The 20,284-nt window shown below is 39.5% G+C and overlaps 1 protein-coding gene across 1 annotated transcript; it reads right to left on the reverse strand.

Annotated features, from left to right (window-relative positions):
- Nucleotides 1-680: 680 nt before the first annotated feature.
- Nucleotides 681-11,763, reverse strand: btbd3b (BTB (POZ) domain containing 3b). The gene is made up of 4 exons (XM_084094032.1): nucleotides 10,873-11,763; nucleotides 9,519-9,609; nucleotides 6,375-6,493; nucleotides 681-3,690 (listed from the first exon to the last, which is right to left on the reverse strand). Exons 1-4 carry the CDS (start codon nucleotides 11,181-11,183, stop codon nucleotides 2,658-2,660), a joined length of 1,554 nt encoding a protein of 517 aa, XP_083950158.1. The 5' UTR covers nucleotides 11,184-11,763; the 3' UTR covers nucleotides 681-2,657.
- Nucleotides 11,764-20,284: the final 8,521 nt, after the last annotated feature.

Genomic DNA, 20,284 nt, shown 5'->3' on the forward strand with positions numbered 1-20,284 from the left:
TTAGAGAGCAGGACGGCCTGAAAACGGACGCCAAGGTTGCTTTGTTTCTGCGCGTATACGTGAGTAACTCATTGACTCAACATTGACAAAGGTGAGAAACGTTTCACAGAACCAATGCTGTTGTTGTTGGATCACAGATGATTCATCCATACTTGCACCAGCTGTTAGTGGTTGCCTGTGTTGCATAGCGTGTTCATTATTTTGGGGGCAATGGAGGGAGAGGTGTGTTTGTTTGGGTGTCGATTTTATATATCAACAGTGTTTCTCAGAAATTGCTTACTGCACCTTTAAATGTAAAAAAAAAAGAAGCATGTTACACAGTATTTTTATTTCACAATTTCTTATTCTAGTTTTTTGCATCTATGTATTATTTATGGACTTTTTATACAGTGTTTATGCTGAATATATTAAACATGTCTTTTTTCATGCCTTATTTGTAACCACAGTATATGATGAAATGTGTACCTGTGAGCTTTATTTCTGCATCCATATCTAGCGGATCAAATCTTTATATTGCAAACTGCTGAAGGAAAAACTTTTGTACTCATGTACTTTTCCAAAAGGGATGTGCATTTTCACATTACACATTAGATATAATAATCAAAACTCTGGGCAGAACAACTCTAAAAAGTTGTTTACTGTAAAAGAAAATAAATAAATATTAAAAGTTATTCTGGATGTCATAATAGAACTGCTTAAGTTTATTTGCATGTTCATCTGTCATACACATTCATAAGTCTCTCTGTACTGTAACACAAACATATGCTTTATACACATTCACTGAAGTGTTATAAACACACAGCGAGCACCATCAATGACCTCTTCTAAGTAGTGCACAAAGATTAAAGTAGCTCATGTGATGGGTAAATTCACTTAAATAAAAACATGCCGTTAACAAAATCGTGACACACAAAAATCCATAACGTGACACATTTTAATTGATTTGCATGTATAAACATTGATGTTAAAGCACATTTCAAAGTGCACCTTGTTGGTGATCTATATAACCTTAGTGTTTCGTTCACTTTATTGACTGTTAAGTGTGTGTGATATTAGATTATATCAGTGTTTTGATCAAATGTGACTGGTCATTTCTAGATCAGCGTAAAGATCAGTTAATTGCCTTCTGCTCATCGCTAATATGTCTGTCACTAAAAGTTCTACACGGAATAGAATTAGCTTTCTGTACTCTTGCCACTTTGACACCTTAAAGAAAATGAAGGGGGAAAAACACAATGCCGGTAATTACAGCCCAAAGCAGACAAAATAGAATGCTTGAAATATCTTGTCTTTGCAAAAATGTGATATAATGTTAGTTGACAACATCCCATTAAGTAGCGTGAAGACAGGTTTGTTGAGTGACAGCTAGTTATGCTGCTAATTAGCCACGAACACAACACTTATAGAGGAGGAAATGATGACACAATATCCCAAAACATCACATTGTGTGATGGTGATGCTGTGAATATGTAACCTGTTGTTTCAGCTGAATTAATAGTTTCTTAGTGCACTTTACAAAACTGGCATGAAAGAGACTTCAAACTGGTGAACTGTGTTACTCAAATAAGCCATGTTTCATAGAACCCAGAGATATTGTAAGATCAACATTTATGATGTTGATTCTGCTGAATATAATACAACATTCACTGTACATTTGATTCTACTAACCTCAGTCAGGCTATATTAATCTTCTGAGAAGAAAACAGTTTGGGACAGATGTACAGTCCAAAATCCTGTGCTGTCTTTAGGTCCTATGCCATGTCTAATTCTTTTTTTTTTTTTTTTGTCAAAGTCGAATTTAAAATTGTTATAACTCATTGAACAGAACATATGTCCCTTGTTTTCATTTTCGTAACATTAAATACAACATGTACCTTGACTAAGGTCTACTGTAGGGTTAAAGACTTTGAAATGAAAAGTGTTTATTCCAGTGCAAGCTCAAAACATTTTGTAGTTTTTATAATGGAGGGATGTTTCTAAATCTAAATGATGTCATTATTCTAAACAATCTGTGCTTGATGATGCTGACCAAAAAGTAGTTATGGTGACTTTGGTGTTAGGTATTTGATTGCCTTGAATTGTGATGTGGAGAAATGCTGGAGTTAGACTGTTATCATGAGAAATTTGTTCACTATTGCTACAATATACATGTGCAAGCGTTCACTAACATGGCGTAGTCATTGTAAACAGTAGATGTAGCCATGAAGTGATAATATAATATATTTATATATATATATATATTTATAATTTACTTCACACATTTAAATATATACTGTACAATGCACAATGTCCCCTCTCAAATTAAATGAATCAGATATTTTAAATCAATTAAGATAATGAGCAACAGCCTGGCTGTGGCATCCAATTAGGAGCTTAGACAACAACTCCCATACCATTAAAATTAGATTTTCTTTGTAAACAGGTGCAGCGTTGTTCAGAGCACAAAATAAAATATTTAATTCACTGTTTACGGTTTGACAGCCCCGAAAAAAACACTAACAGCTCAAAACAAAACCCTTGTAATGCCTGTTATGCCTCAGTTTGCTTGAGCTGGCATCATTGGAGGAGTTGAATTCTGCCATGTAATAGAAAAACGGATATTGTAAAGCTATTTCACTCTGGAAAGGTGGGCAGTTTTTTGTTTTCTCAGGGGAAACTCAGGCATAAAAAACGAGCTCTGGAATCTGGCCGCCCTGCACACCTGTGCCGTTGGTGCTGTCCGAAGAGCACTGAAACTGGAAGGTCACCTTCCCACACTGAACTTCCGTCATACCCTCTTGTCCAAAATAACTCAGTTCATTTCCATCCAGGACCACACTGGCCGTATAGAAAGTGTCAGGCTCTATCTGAACCGGATACTCAAACCAAGCGGGGAAGGTGTTGCTGGATCCATCTGAAAAGTACTTGCTAAGGTTGGTTCCCAAGACGACCCCTTGCCGTTTGAGCTCGATCTTGGCGGTGTACTCAGCAGATCCGCAGCTTGAGCCGTAAAGCCCGAAACCGGCAATAAACACCCGCTTATCGACGGCAAACTGAATGCTGTCGCAGCGTCCGCGATAACGCCACTGGTTGCTGCGGTAGGCACATGACTGGAAGCGGTGGCACTTCTGTGGCGTCAATCCCTTACGAGGTTGGCTGACAAACTGCAGCTCGGGTTTCTTAGCCGCCGTGTACCACAAGAAAATGTCATTGGTCTCGTTCAGCGTTAACACTCCTGATTGCGCTGCACCGTTTGCAAAATCATCAAGACCCATGGTTGGGATACGGATCAGGTAGACGGACTGGCCCAATACCTTGCGTTTGTTGTCGATGCTTGTGTTCATCTCCCTCCGCTGACATTCGGCATCTGCCCAGCTTAGTGCCGCTTCAAACACTACAATCTCCTTAGCGTTCAGAGTCTCTCGTCTGAGGATGCTCTCCAAGGTCTGAGCGTCAATGTCACAAAACCCCTCAGACTTAAGTGCCAGCTCAGCCTGAGCGTCAATGACTTCCCAGCAGCGTTGCGTTAGGTCTGGCTCTTCAAACAGACAGCTCTGAGACAGAAGAATACATGCGTTCTTTGCACTCAAACTAGTTTCCAAGAAGTTGACGCAGGCCCGAGCCAGGTGTGGGACTATGTACTTTTTGGCTGCGTATAATGTTGCCAGTACGGTGTCTGCACTCAAGTCAATTTCGTCACAGTAAATGTACCTGATAAACAGACAAAAAATCAGGGTTAGCCAAAAAGGGTTAGCCATCATCTGCCATAGTCATTTAAAACAGATGTAGTCATAGCTGCCAACTTTTGAGTATAACAACTTTTTTTATAAACATAACTAAACTGAATTTTATTAGGTTTAGTGATAACATGTTACAATGTTTACATGGTACAATTTCTGGTAAGCTACGTTTTTTTTTATTATTGCTTGACATGAATTTCACGATTTCAATTCAATTCAATTCTTGTGATTTGATTTAATATTGACTCATTTGGATAAATATTAGGTACACAAGATAGGCGTTAAAAAATCTCACCTAATGCTGTAAACATACAGAGAGCCCTATCAGTTGGTAGTATTATTTAAGGTTAAAAATAACTCAAATTAAATATAATGCGTTTTTTAACAATATAACAACTTTATTTAATGATATAAGTTAAAATTTAATAAATATGTAATATAGTACACATATTTAGCTAAATACTCTCTATAGCTCTTTTATCCTAGCCAGCTAACGTGCTATAGCCTAAATTATGTTCATTAAATGGCTTTCCTGAGGTAAATGTGACATAATTGTTCTCCAGCTGTTTCATTGACCCCTTTCCGCGATTGAAAAACACTGATTGATCGATATTATGTATGAGGAATATACATTTCGGTAAGTTGTACTATATTTTTCAACATTGTTCATTTGTGTTTATTTACTATTAGCTAGTAGAGATGATCGGTTCACGTGCCGCTCGGGATCTGTCACGTCACATTTACAAGCGCCAAAATGGTATTTATTTGAATTTCGTAATAAAATTGACAGAATCTGAGAGCTGAGATTTTTTTTACATCACAAGTAGGCCTAAGTAACCTGCTCTGTCTAGTCTGTCGGTGTCCGTGTCCTCTTTGCTTCGCGATTTTTCTGTGCGTGAGAAAATGGATGTGTGGCGTGAGAGCATGTGCAAAGTGTCAATTGTGTGAGTCTCACGGTGAATGCGTGAGAGTTGGCAGCTCGGTGTAGTACTGTAGGATGCATTATAGGCTGCTATTACTGGCCCAGCTAGATGCTACTATTTTATGATGTGCTACCAGCATGAACCACAATGTGTCTTTGGTCAAAGAAAAGCTATACTGGGAATGGAAATACTATATTTTTGCGACACCTCTTTATAACAAAAAGCACTATTCTAATATCCACAACTTCGTGGAATAGGAATGAACTTGGCCTGTGATTGTGTCCTTGGGAACAGCTGTTAGGCTGAACTGATCACACTGTGATGCAGTCTGCAGATCTTCTGCAAATCTAATACTATGTCCTGTAATGCATTCTGGGCTAGAAGCGATAACCTATATAGAAGTCTCATAATAAACACAATGTTATATGGGAGTCTTCGGCAAACCAAAAGACAGCATTCACACTTCTTTATGAGAGTGGGGGAGGAGGGATGAAAGACACAGAGGGAGAGAGAACAAAAATCTCTCTCAAGAGATGGAGGGAGTGAAAGATGAGCCAGCGCAAGAGGAGAGAGAGAGAGAGAGAGAGAGAGTGGAGAACACAGAAGGACTCTCATGAGAAATGGGTAAGCATGAGCTAAGATCTATCAGATCTTCTGTCATGGTCCTAAGCCCTCTGAGAGGCGGACAAGCTAAGCTCACTTCATTATTTATTTTCTTCATGTTTAAGCTACAGTTCTATGTAACATTTAAGTATATAGTGCCATTAGTGTTCAGAGTTCACTCTGATATATATATAAAAGACTTTGGGAATAAGCAACAGCCATTCTGGAGATACCAACGCACACTTATTGGGAAAAAATATGCATGTGGCAACATTTCTTCAAAATGATTCTTGCACGTTTTGCTATACTCTCAATGTAAAATATCCAATGAATGGTGCTAAAACATGTTGAGTTTTATCTGAAACCGTGAAATCTGCCAACGTTTTATTACGATGGTTATTGTACGTATGGCGGCACTTTGGAAATGAAACATCCAGCGAGTGGCGTTAAATAAAAGACATTTGCTGAAGCAACCATGCCATTTAGTTCTACAAGTCTCATCTACTAGGCCAGCTGAAGGCTGGTTTGAGCAGGGTTATTTTTTATTTTTTTTGCAGAGATACAGTTAACTGGCACTTAAAGAAATTAGGCAAATCAGAAATACACTGTACATTAGAACCTGGTTAAACTGAATTGCTCTGGTTAATGAATAAGATGCAGATTTCTGTGCAGAAATACCATGAGTGGCGCAACTTTTTCATAAATTTGCCCCATGAAGTCATGCTAGGGAGCTTTTTGAACTTAAATGATCTGAGAACTCAATTCAAAATGACATTTAAGAAGTCAAATTAAAATATTTGGTATCTTAAATGTATTCAAATGAAGCTAATTGCACAGTTGATTTCAATCAGACAAATCTCCTTCCAAAGGCCGTATCGTTTTTAATGGTCTTGAACCGTCCGCTGTAAAGAAATTACATGTCGATGTAGTCGATTAACCTTTTGGAAGAAGTCCAAAGAGGGGTACTTAGATCAGAGAGAACAATTTTCTTCACTCCTGCGCTTAATTGAAAACAATAATAACTAAATAATCTGTGCAGGAAGATAATAATGTTTTAACCAGGCAGATGAGGAAAGGGTCAGCCAGCACAGACCAGACAGATAAGGTGCAATTGCAAAAGGAGTCTTACTTAAGCATAGCCAGAAAGGCTGGAGGTTCCACGTCAGGGATACGGATCTCATCGTTGTCTTCTGCCAACTCTCCATAGAACATGGCATGGAAAACAGAGCTTCCCACAGCAAGGACATACTAATGAGAAAAAACATGTATATAGTATATAAATTAATTTGACATGACTTGTTTTATCGATTAGCATAAGGAGCTATAGTATCCTAGCCTGGTTAAAAAACCAGACCCTTCTCAGTTGAAACTGAGTGAAGGGTCTGGGGAAGCTATGTAGACGAATCATTTCCAAAGGGGCGTCACCAACCGACGTAGCTCAGCTTGATTGACAGGTGATCTGACCAATCATACTTCGCCATCCGCCATTTTGTCCGACAAAGCAGTTAGGAGAGTAGATTAACATAGGAGGATTTGAACTTGAAAAACGGAGTGTACTGACGCCTTTCCGTGGTTAAAACAACATTCCTTCTTATGTTTGTTCATGTTTATTTGAGGCTATAAATTAACTAGAAGGAAGAGATGATCGGTTCACAAGAACAGCTTTAACTGATGCTCTACAGCGATCTGTCACGGCACATTAAAGAGCAACAAAACGGTATTTATTGTTTAAATTTCTTTTAAAAAAATTAACAAATTTGAAAGCTGAGACTTTGTTTAATATGTTTAATATCAAACGTAACCGAAAAGTAGCCTGCTCTGTCCTGTCTGCCAGCGTGTTGTCAGTCTCCTCTCTGCTCCGCAATGTATTTTTCACTGCGTGAGAACTCCTTCAGCGTCGCTGCGCTGTCGTCATCATGTAAATCCCTCCCCCAACGTTTCTGATTGGTGCCGCGATTTCGGCGGCACAGTAATGAGTTTGAATGGGCTCTTCTCCAGACTATCCTGAAGAGAGAATTGAAATTCGCCGGAAGTAGTCTGGGTTTTCCCAGGCTAATAGTATCCGTCAGTTTATTTTAAATAATTTACATGAGCAGTGATTTTCAAAAAATTGGAAAACAGTGCAAACCCATCAAATCAGCTTTGTATTGAAGGACACATGTGGTGTAAATGGAAAAGGTTTCATACTGTTCTGCTATTGTTCAGTCTCTGTTTTTCCAAAGTGACCCAATTGCATGACCTGACACTAAAGTCTCTCTTCGCTTTAACAAAAAACCTGATTATTCTCCTCACACTTATCAAAAGAACCTTGCAGGTAGCAGGTGATGGTTATAATAAACCTGAATCAGAAAGGCACAGCTAGCGATCTTTAATTCCTCACAAGTTGCCCTTCAGGGTTTCTTTCTTCTGAGTTGATTGCATTGTAAAGGTAACGCTTGGCTGTTTTAAATTTCGGCTTGATCCCATTCCCCTGGAGTCACTTGAGCGTGAAGCACACACAAAATTTCACCCACAAAGACCGATGCTTAATTACCGCTGTAATTTCCCCCTGGGTTTACAAGACACGTGAGTGCCATTCTTGTGAATGGCATTTGCTTTTCCCTCCGAATCAAAGAGTGTTGCACAATGGTGTGAAAGTGGCTGCTGGAGCTAAAAGTTATCTTGCTGATGCTAATGGGTGCACGTAGCTAATGATGAAATCAGAGGCCAACACAGCAATGCAGATACATTATATAACATGAGCAGGAGCGAATATTTACAATTCATTTTAGCATTACTCTCACATAGGATTTTTTCCAGTTAGTGGACTAGTTTGTCCTTTTTATTGCTGCGTCAGTAAACGTGTGTTTTTCTCCCTCAGGATCCCTCATGTGAAAAGCCCATAGCAAATATACTGTAACTTTAAGGAGCACCAAATAAATGGTGAGAGTAATTTTTGCAAAGCACTCGCATGCAAGGAAGCCTTTCCTAGAAGCAAACATAACCTTCGCAAATAAAAATGATAATGCATATCTGAACGCCAGCCAAATGGACATCATAAAAAAAGGTGCTCTGTAATAACTCTTCATGGCCCATTGCAGTATTGACTGTGCCCATGCAGCAAAGCAATACAATGCCCTTGCTTAAGTGAGCTTTATAAAGCATCACATATCAGCCATACACAGGTTTCAGTTCTACCCTCTTAAATGGATAAAAGATGAGTCATGCCTGAATTGTAGGCACCAGATTAACCCTGTCTTTTTGAATAAAGTCTGAGAGTGAAACAAGAACCGATTTAAATGGGGTTTTGGTGCAGTTAAAATTGGCCTGAGGTTAAAAAAAAAATGTCATACATAATAAAGCCAATCCAATGGTCGCCATGAAAATTTTAGAACAAAAGCAATTGCTTTCCAAGAAGATCTCAAAGGGTTTACTCAGTGGAGATAAATTAGATCAAGTGTTTGCAAAGTCATATGTGGAAAATATTATCTGTATGAACGTGAAAAGAAACATTTTTCAGTCATTTCAAATTTTTAATGCGTTTGTATAGCCATTTTGTTAGTATGTACTTCTCCAAATAAATGTTGTTGCTTTTTTTTTGCTTTTTTTTTTACTTTTAGAAGTATGGTTGTCGATAGAATAAAATAGTCATGATTAATCACATGATTTCCAAAATGCCTTTATACACAGCATAATGATAACGTTAAATAATAGTGTCAGATCTAAAAATGTATTTATTTTCCATGGATCCCCTAGCTCCCCTTGTCACCTCAGTCTGAAAACCAAAGAGTTAGATCACTATATATGCACTAATATTACAATAGGGTATGATGTTGAAACATTATTTGAAACAGATCGGTCGAACGTGTTTTGTGTTGTCAAAATCGGACACTTTCATTTTACCAAGCAACAATTAAGCAGCTTATTCAGAAAAGCCTTTGGGAGATTCAGCCACAGTGTGCATAAATAAAAGCACTTTATTCACATACTAAAACAATTTGCATGTGTTTTTTTTACAATTAAGGAACTTTGAGCACATAGTCTGATTAATTAATACAGTATAAATCCAAATGAGCAAAAGACAGACATCTCTCTGTCAAAAGACTGTCCCCACCTCTGTCTGAATTACATCAATAATTTAGGAGTGTCTCAGAGAGGCACATGGTAGGCTAGACTGAAAACAAGATAAAGACTTGAAGCACAACAGCAGTGAAGCACATCGCAAACTCTAAATCCTGATTATGTTCTCTTGTAATGCTGAGGTGACAGTGTAGTGCAGGTCAGTAGGTCTTACCTTGTGTCCCGGGAGTCTCTGAGTCCCTCCGGATTGACCGACAACAAAGTGAACGTCAGCCATCAGTTCATTATTGAACATCACAGAATTTCTGCAAAAGAGACGATTTTGGGGGGGGACGTTTTTAAATTAAAAAACAGAGAAACATTCCTACTTGATTATAAGCAAGAGATGAATCCATGTTTCTCTATTTCTTTAGACATAAAGGAATTTTCATATAACATGAAATGACTATCAACTTTAAAAATGCTCCTATTCTATTGGGAAGTAGGAAAATCTAAATCTTGTTAATTTTGAAAACATTCAGAATAGAACAGGATCTTTCTCAGGAAAATCCCTGGCCCCTGTGAAATGGGAGTCTACAATGGCATCTTCTTCATGTATTATTGTGGTCCCGGCCACATAGGAGCAGTAGGTAAATAAGGAACGCTGTTCCAAAGGGACTACAAAGCCAGGTCCGAGAGCGCACATTTGTTTTGGCCAGCATGGGGCTTTCCCATGACGACAAAGTAAATATTACTCTTTGACAGAGAGCAAAGCCGTCGCATATAAAACAAAACTTGTTCCTTTCTTTTGCCTCCTCTAGGACAATGCATGCAGGACAGAACAGAGACCGACAAACACACAATTGGACATTTTAACATTTCAGAACATTCTCAAACAATCTCAGAAAGCCATTGAATAACACTCCAACAATGGCATTCAACACCCACACCTGAACCTAGTGAACCCACTCAGGTTAACTGTGCATGCAATATATTCTTCCAAATATTCAGTGTGCTCTAAAAGTCTGAAACCAGCAGTGAAAATGCTCCAGTTTAATAAGTATAACTTATTTTGTAATTTTTTAACAAGTTATTTATTTATAATAAATCATTTTATGAGCATTACAATTTGTTTGAAATGTTCAATATATATATATATATATATATATATATATATATATATATATATATGTATATATATTATTATTATTATTATTATTATTATTATTTTATTTATTTTTGTTTGTTTAATCACCACAGCTTTCAAGCTGCATGAGCTCCACAAGTTACCCATTATGATTTGAAAATGTTTGAGAAAAGCATCTTGCTTCAATGTGCAAGAACATGTCACAAATGTGCTTATTTGTTTAGATATGAACTAGAAATAGTGCCTAATATTTCTTTATTTACATTTTCATAATCCTAAAACTTCTTATTTGCAGGTCTAGGTCCCAGATTTTCAATGTGCTCTGAGACTTTTGGACCCCACTGCATCAGCTATCACTTTATAAAGGCTCTGTTTGTCGGCAGATGTTCTCTGCGTACCAGTCTCTGTTCTCCCTCTCTGAACACATCAAAAGTTGACCTACCTCTCCCTGATCGTGGAGTAGAGACCCTGCCAGTTGCAGCATTGGATGGTGTTGTTGTTGTTCAAGTTCTGCTGCTGGTACTGCTGCACCGTGGTGGCAGACGCCGGCTTCATAGTGGGAAAGATCTCCGCTGCCATCTTCTTCTTCTTCTTAGTTTTCAAGGTGATGATCTCATAGCACACAGGGGGCAGCTTGGACGAGCTGCTGGGACTCCCCTTTTTGGAGCCTTTGCTGGACTTGCTCTTAACTGACTCTGGAAGCATCAATAAGAACGTCAGACATTTCATGTTCCTTCCCTTGGCATCCACCATGAGTGTGTTCACCTGCAGAGCAGTGGAAAAGCATGCAGAGGAGATGTTGGGAAGGAAAGGAAGGATCTGAGAGAGGTGACGACTTGTGAAGAGGGCGAGGAGCCCCCCAAAAGCACAGCAATTAACTGAAACAGAAGAAAAAAGGAAAGAAAGTAGGGAAAAAATCCACTCCTAATCTTCACCTTCTGAGAGCAAACTGTCAGGGAATATAATCTCCTTCTTCCGCCAGAAGATTACAGTGATTACGGCGACTGACTTTTCTGTCCTTTGCTTCTAGTTTGATCCGCTGGTGGACCGCAGAGATGAGTCTCCATAACTGTGGTGCTAGATAAACGTCCTTTTTTCAATGTCTTCTCTCTCTCTCTCCTTCAGTATCTGTGACAGTCCCAAATTTAGTGCTCCTGCAGTGGTTCAGAAGCAGCTAGTCCACACTGTCTCTCTCTCCTCCTGACACTCTGAACACACACACACACATCACACATCCACGGAGCTCTGCAGGATTCTCTTGCTGTGGACCTGCGCTCTGACGAGTGTTTTGCTGACTGTGGGGGCTGAATGGACGGATGGAGCGGAGAGAGAGTAACCCCCTACCGATGGAAGCCAGACATCCCCCACAGCCCAGCCAATAAGCACTCTCGAGAGCCACGATTGGCTGCAGCCGCCATGCGCAGCACCTACTAAAATATGCTAAGACCTCTCTGATTAAAGTGCCTGCCCCTTTCCTCTTAGAATGATGCATTCTGATCTTCAGCATCTCCCTTAGCAGCCTATTGTTGATTAATATTTATAACGTAATAAAAGTCATTAAATATATAAAGAGTGTGAAGGAAATGGGAACTCATGTGAGAACAGAATGCTTTATTTCAACTATTTAGTTCATCTGGTTAAATGTCACTCTTTTTAAAAGAGCATAGCTTAATTAAATTATTTAACCATAATGGTTCTGAGTGATTTTTTTCCAATAGAATAATCATTCATTTAAACTAATAGCATATTCTGTCTTCCATTCACCCTCATAGTGTTTCTTACCACGAAGCGCAGTGTTTTGCAGCCCCAGTCTTCCTGTCACAGATTAAATGAAGGTTCAAATCTCCTCAGTGAATTGCGGCTCAGCACAGAATACAACCTGTCTTCACCTGTGAAGAGCATTTTCGTTTTAAGTCCCAGCTACTACCATACACATGGCCCTACATGTCATGTTTAATGCATGTAGCACAGAGCTCGGCTCTAGACATCTTTTCTGCTCTCACTGAATTACACTGCTAAGCCTTTTGTTCCTCGGCCGAGGAACACATTACAGAAATCAAGGAACCGAACACATTTCTGTAAAACCACATAAATCTGTTGAGATTGCTTGCAGCAGGGTCTGAATTTCTACAGTGTAATAAGACAATAAGACCTCTTAACACTGAGTTGCACTTTGCTTTATCTATCTATCTGTCTGTCTATCTATCTATTTATCTATCTATCTATCTATCTATCTATCTATCTATCTATCTATCTATCGTGAAAAGGAATTAATTGCTTGAAAGGAGTGTTTATGAGAACATCTGGCACCTGTCTTGACTGAAGAGGTCCCTCTGCCCCCTCTGCTCGGGACAATCATTGTTCTCTGCATCTGCTGGCCACTGGAGATGTTGCCCTGGAAACCGTGTTCACAGGATTGTCGGGGACAGCCGAGGAGAAGGTAAGATTTAAGAGAAACTGGCAGAATGAGATTTTCTTTTCCTGATGTTTCTAATCTGGATCTGCCTTGATTTGAGCTTTGCCCCTGCTGAAAGAAAAGCTTAAACCAGGTTTAAACTGGTCTAGGTAAGCTCCCACCCTGGCCAAGTTGGTGCTTAGCTAGTTGGTTGGTCAGCTTGTCTCCCAGTTTCTGACCAACTGACTGACTAGTGCTCAAATCCAGCGTTGGACCAGCTTGATCAACAGCTTGTATACAGTATTTGAGTCGCTACTGTTTGAACAACGTCAATCACCTTTTTTGTTCTTGCATTAGCAGTGAATATCCCCAACAGTTATATTGACTAAAGCGATATAAAAAATGATGTCATTCATATTACGTTCAAGCCTTATCACAGTTGATGCACAGTTGAAACATATCCTGATGCTGTATTAATGTTTAATTTAATAAAGGCCTGTTCAGACCAACTATATTAGCGTCCACACAAATTCAACTTTCTGTAAATATAACTGCGTGCTGCAGTTATTTTCTCGGCAGTGGCTATTTGCACCAAGTACAAATAGTGATACAGTGAGGAAAATAAGTATTTGAACACCCTGCTATTTTGCAAGTTCTCCCACTTAGAAATCATGGAGGGGTCTGAAATTGTCATCGTAGGTGCATGTCCACTGTGAGAGACATAATCTAAAAAAGAAAATCCAGAAATCACAATGTATGATTTTTTAACTATTTATTTGTATGATACAGCTGCAAATAAGTATTTGAACACCTGAGAAAATCAATGTTAATATTTGGTACAGTAGCCTTTGTTTGCAATTACAGAGGTCAAACGTTTCCTGTAGTTTTTCACCAGGTTTGCACACACTGCAGGAGGGATTTTGGCCCACTCCTCCACACAGATCTTCTCTAGATCAGTCAGGTTTCTGGGCTGTCGCTGAGAAACACGGAGTTTGAGCTCCCTCCAAAGATTCTCTATTGGGTTTAGGTCTGGAGACTGGCTAGGCCACGCCAGAACCTTGATATGCTTCTTACAGAGCCACTCCTTGGTTATCCTGGCTGTGTGCTTCGGGTCATTGTCATGTTGGAAGACCCAGCCTCGACCCATCTTCAATGCTCTAACTGAGGGAAGGAGGTTGTTCCCCAAAATCTTGCAATACATGGCCCCGGTCATCCTCTCCTTAATACAGTGCAGTCGCCCTGTCCCATGTGCAGAAAAACACCCCAAAGCATGATGCTACCACCCCCATGCTTCACAGTAGGGATGGTGTTCTTGGGATGGTACTCATCATTCTTCTTCCTCCAAACACGTTTAGTGGAATTATGACCAAAAAGTTCTATTTTGGTCTCATCTGACCACATGACTTTCTCCCATGACTCCTCTGGATCATCCAAATGGTCATTGGCAAACTTAAGACGGGCCTTGACATGTGCTGGTTTAAGCAGGGGAACCTTCCGTGCCATGCATGATTTCAAACCATGACGTCTTAGTGTATTACCAACGGTAACCTTGGAAATGGTGGTCCCAGCTCTTTTCAGGTCATTGACCAGCTCCTCCCGTGTAGTTCTGGGCTGATTTCTCACCTTTCTTAGGATCATTGAGACCCCACGAGGTGAGATCTTGCATGGAGCCCCAGTCCGAGGGAGATTGACAGTCATGTTTAGCTTCTTCCATTTTCTAATGATTGCTCCAACAGTGGACCTTTTTTCACCAAGCTGCTTGGCAATTTCCCCGTAGCCCTTTCCAGACTTGTGGAGGTGTACAATTTTGTCTCTAGTGTCTTTGGACAGCTCTTTGGTCTTGGCCATGTTAGTAGTTGGATTCTTACTGATTGTATGGGGTGGACAGGTGTCTTTATGCAGCTAACGACCTCAAACAGGTGCATCTAATTTAGGATAATAAATGGAGTGGAGGTGGACATGCACCTACGATGACAATTTCAGACCCCTCCATGATTTCCAAGTGGGAGAACTTGCAAAATAGCAGGGTGTTCAAATACTTATTTTCCTCACTGTAGCTGCAATTTATACTGTTTAAATAACAAATTCTATTTAGAATTATATTCTAATTTTTTTTTTCTTAGCAATATGCTATTTACACTACAGTAAGTGAAAATAGCGATAGATTATATTTACACAATGTAAAAATATCAGTAGGCCTATTTTCTTTTCAAGAAGTGTAAATAGTAGTTAGATGCTATTTATAGGCTACTTATTAATAGGGGCAATGCTATTTACACCTCAGTGTTGTACATTAAATGGTATGTGATAAGTGTAAATTATTGTATTTATTTAAATTATTAAATGGATGCCGCATTATTGGGACAATAAAGCCCTCTCTACACCTACCCCTAACCGATAAGCACTTTATTATTAAACACACATTAGACACTTTATTTACATTTTTCGCATGTTTTCTTTATTTTTATTGAAATAAATGCCTTTCCAATCTGATATGTGATGGGAAAAGGGAGTAGAGCTATTTCGGAAAAAGGTGGATTTGAATTCAGGTCGATTTGCATCACAACTTTCTGCTAAACACACTAAGTCTACACTATTGCTACTGTTCAGCGTCCTTTCAGCGTCTTTCCGTAATTTTGTCTGGCCCAACCAGACGTCAGTGGGCGGAGTTAGTGTAAATAGCCTCTGCCAACAAGGCGGGCTATTTGCACTTAGTGTAAATAGACACTCTGTATTTGGCTCTGACGCTTTAAATGTTTAAGCTTTTTCAGTAGCTAGGACAAATGATTGATTGTCAGTGTTTTATTATTCATCAGCTGAAAAAAAATCATTCTACAAATGAATCTAACTACATCCTTCTGTGACATTATTGTTCTTGTATCGTAGTTGTGGTGTGGAGAATAGAATAGAATAGAATAGAATAGAATAGAATAGAATAGAATAGAATTAGAGCCATTATTAAACCTTTATAGTTATAGTTATTGTCCTCAGTGTGAATGGCTCTTAATACTATTATCATACTTTCACTTCTGTTTAATTTAGAGATGAGGCAAAGCCTAAAAACTTGCAATTGTATATTTTCTCAAGGCATCCATTAGCTAAACAGAATTTAAACTGTTGCACTAATACTTGTTATGAGAGTGATAATGATTCCATCTCATAATGATATACAGATGCCTGTTATTCTCAAAAGCTGTGCTGTTTGAGTAATTGTTCAGTCTCTCGATGGTTTCATGCAGTGTAGCGGTTGCACATTTCGCTAAAGGCTTGCTAGCCTCATTAACACTTTGCAAGCACAACAAATTGCATTTTCCATTTTTTTCAGCACACATGGCGTGAAATAACAATGGCAAAACAATGCTTTATGTAATCATGCTGAGATTCCCATCTTTCACAAAGTAATTTCCACGGAACTGACAGGCTATGCGATTTTATGAATGTTAATAAGTCACACATTCAGCAAAGAATCACTTCTGTGACTCTTTCTGCACGACTGAGGAAAGAGAGCTCCGTGAATATGCGTGGAAATGTGTGACCTCTCTGTCTCTCTGAACAGCCAGAGAGGACGAGACGAGTTGGACCTCCGTGGTGACTCGGATAGATCTCCATTCTGTAGGGACACCTGCTGGGAGTCTTGGCTTAGAGGAAGTGAAGCGGAGCTGAGAGACAGCCGTAAAGGTTGGCACAGAGAGGCAGGCAGGCAGGTGCTGGATCCGGCAGGCTGGCTGTTGTCCCCCCCTCCCCTCCTTTTCCTCCCCCATTAAAAGGGCCAAGAGCACCTGACAGGTGGGAAGAGGGGAGGAAGCCGTGGCTTTGGACCAGGGACAGGGCTCACGCTGCTGTCCAAACAGGAGACTTGCTGGGTAGAGTGATCTGAGAGAATTTGTAGCAGAAGGGGGCTGGTGGACAGAGGGAGTTGGCAGTCTGTTTGTGTTCATGTGCACATGTTTGTGTGTGGTGCAGCACTAGTCCAGTTAAACTAGATAACAAGTGTCCATCTCCCCATGCTGTGCTCAGATATGGGCGCAAGGACATGTTTTGATTACTGCTATCTGCTCGGGCAGCTGTAAGTTTTGCTCTGGAAGTGCTTTTGGCATCCAAACACTAAATTACAGACTTACAGTAAAGTGGAAAAGGTGACCTGAGGTGAAGATATCTTTCAGACAAAAATAAACATCAAGTAAATTTCTTAAATTACAGGGTGTCTTAAAAAGCTATTTTCTAATCTGTCCTGTGTGAGAGACTGGGAGGTCTTACTCTGTGACACTGAAATCAAGTGTTTGTTCTGTGTAGATAAACTGGTTCTGCTGCCTCTCACAGAAGGATGGCAGACCCCGCTAGAGCAGTAGAGTGGACATCGACTGTCAATCTGGATGAAACCACTCTAAACTACTCTGTCCAGTAGTTCTACAATCATTTGAAGGACAAATAGTAGCCTACAACACAAAACCTCTTAATGATAACAAACACGATTACTAACTACCCTTAAAGGGACTATGTGTAGCTTTTTAGGTATTTTATTATCTAAAATCAATATTTTTATTAATAAATATGCCCTCAATGGTGTACAATTACCTATGCCAATGATCAGACTAATCCTCGTAAACGAAGAATTTATTATCTTTATATACATGGGACGGGTAGGTCCACGGAGGCTTCCATGTAGTTCCGCCATCTTGAAAAACTATAATAGCAGAGAGGGACAAAAAGTACTAGGCCAACGCGTTTCCACAACGCGTTTTCGTTCAGAACCAGCGTCACATGACTGAAGCCAGCAGAAGCGGTGGAGCAGAGCAGAGAGAGGCGCTTGTCACTGCCGCGGCAAGTTTAAAAGGATGCACTGCACGGTATTTATACACCGGTCATTCATACATATGCTGAGTCACAAGATGAGTCCTCGTCGTCGAAAAAGTCCAAAATAGACCGTAAAAGGAAACGTGATCGGAGATTACAAAAACAAGGGTTAATGTCAGGATAGCTAAGTTAATGCAGGAGAAAGCTTTCAAAAGAGACCCTGAAGTTGCCTGCTTTCTTCTCGACAGGTAAGTCAATGTTACGGTCTTAATTACAAGCTTTTTTTTCACTGCTTGGTTGTGTACTTTATTATATAGACCGTAGAACATTTATAGTTAAAAGTTAAACAGGCTCTTTGATGAATAGCAGCTATTGAGTAAGTTAGAGAATGCGCTGATGATGATATCTAACAATGCACGTACTTCAAAAAATATAACGAGTAAAGAAGGCATTACTACTAATTACCATAGTTAATGTTTTTCACAGTCAGTAATTCATACTGTAGCATTCTTTTTTTCGTTGTTTCAAGTTTCAGTTTGTTTTAAATAACAAACCTGTTCACCCGAAGAAAAACTCGAAGTGCTATTATAAGACATCCTGTCATAGCTTTTTAGTACATAACGGCTACCGTAGATGCAACGCGCATTTAAAAAAATGAGGCGCTGGAGAGCACTATTTGTTTGAATGCAAAATCCAATTTCACCACTAGATGGGAGAAATTCCTACACACAGTCCCTTTAACACATAAAAAAGAATGATAGACTTCTACTGAATAATCAGTTGAAATAATGAATGTATGCACGTCATGCAATTAATGAATTAAAACAATCCCTAAACCATAAAACAACAGGGTTCACATCAACGATGACTTAAAAAAGGGTGAAATATAATTTTTACACACATTCACTGGCCAATTTATTAGTACACCTTCCTTGTACCGGGTTGGACCCCCTTTACCTTCAGAACTGCCTTCATGGCATTCAATAAGGTGCTGGAAACATTCCTCAGATATTTTGGTCCATATTGACATGATAGCATCACACAGTTGCTGCAGATTTGTCAGATGCACATCCATGATATGAATATCCCATTCCACCACATCTCAAAGGAGCTCTATTGGATTGAGATCTGGTGACTGTGGAGCCCATTTGAGTATTGTGAACTCATTGTCATGTTCAAGAAACCAGTTTGAGATTATCTGAGCTTTGTGACATGATGCATTATCCTGCTGGAAGTAGCCATCGAAATCGAGTCTCAACCAAGCAACATTTTTCAATCTTCTATTGTCCAATTTTGTTGAGCCCGTGCAAATTGTAAACTCTGTTTCCTGTTCTCAGCTGACAGAAGTGGCACCCGGTGTGTCTTATGCTGCTGTAACCCGGTTTGACGTGTTGTGCGTTCAGAGATGCTCTTCTGCAGACCTCGGTTGTAACGAGTGGTTATTTGAGTTACTGATCGAACTCAGCCATCTTGAAGGGCATCTCAATTGTCTAATTGCACCACAAGGAGGCGAGGAAAGAGGAAGCTTCCTGAGGAATCATGAGTGAGGATACACAGGTGTACCTTTCCCTCGCATCCTAAAGGGATGGAGCTTAGACGTGAGGAATTAAGGAAACGAGGATGCACAAATAATGCTGGGTACACACCAAAAGATGTTTTACATCTTATAAGATTTTCAAAATGTGATAGACCACAAACATGAGGACAAAAAATCCTAGATTTAAAGGTGCCATAGAATGTGAAATTGAATTTATCTTGGCATAGTTAAATAACAAGAGTTCAGTACATGGACATGACATACAGTGAGTCTCAAACACCATAGTTTTCTCTTTCTTATTTAAATCTCGTTTTTGAAAAACACCCCTGAAAAACGGGCGAATCTCCACATAACACCAACTGTGACGAAACCGATGGGATCATTAATATGTACGCCTCTAAAAATTTGCATATGCCAGCCCATGCTCAGTGCCAGGCGAAACTGCACAGCCGAATCATCAGAAGTTCTGCAGGTGAAGAAACAAGCAGGAGGAGGATCATAGGGAAAATGGCAGATCTATCTATAATCTATCTATCTATAATAGGATACTGCTACAGTTTAATTCGAAGTTGTTTAGTTGCTCTGCCCATTTCACCACGGACTGTTACAACAATATCAAGCAGCCAGGCTTCTCTCGGCGTCTCAAACGGACGAAGGGGGCAATTTCAACTAACGTTATATTCCCGCAAGCGGCAAGTAGGGATTTTATTAACGATAATTTACATTGTGTACATCTAGATCCAGCGCGATATTGTTTTTTCCTCGAGAGACATCATGGCTTGCAAACGAGCGAACGAAGCATGGCAGTTGCTCAGTGTTTGGTTGTACAAATGAACACAAAAATATTTTTTTGCTCCTTCATCTGAGCCTCTGGAGAACCAGTGGGTTATGTGAATTTCTGATGTGTAATTGTTCAAATTCAGACAGATAATCTTTCTTTCAAAGTCGTTCAACACTGTTTATGCATCAGTATATCGCGTTGCAGTGATAAGATCTTCATTCACGCGATCAACAGGCTGTCATCTGCTCAGTGCTCATCACTGAAACCTTTTATGTGATGGGAATAGATCTAAATACTTAAAAAAAAACTTCTCATGATTCGTTAATCCCGATAGCTGTAATAGTAAA

The sequence above is a fragment of the Abramis brama genome, assembly GCF_963993115.1.
Source record: "Abramis brama genome assembly, chromosome: 19".
In the NCBI taxonomy this organism is placed as follows: Eukaryota; Metazoa; Chordata; class Actinopteri; order Cypriniformes; family Leuciscidae; genus Abramis; species Abramis brama.

Excerpts from the sequence above, each read along its gene's own strand:
- btbd3b (XM_084094032.1), bottom strand. The coding sequence starts at position 11,183 with ATGGTGGATGCCAAGGGAAGGAACATGAAATGTCTGACGTTCTTATTG. Across the intron at positions 9,610-10,872 it reads TACTCCACGATCAGGGAGAG|AAATTCTGTGATGTTCAATA; the intron begins GTAGGTCAACTT and ends TCTCTTTTGCAG. Across the intron at positions 3,691-6,374 it reads GCCTTTCTGGCTATGCTTAA|GTACATTTACTGTGACGAAA; the intron begins GTAAGACTCCTT and ends TCTGTTTATCAG.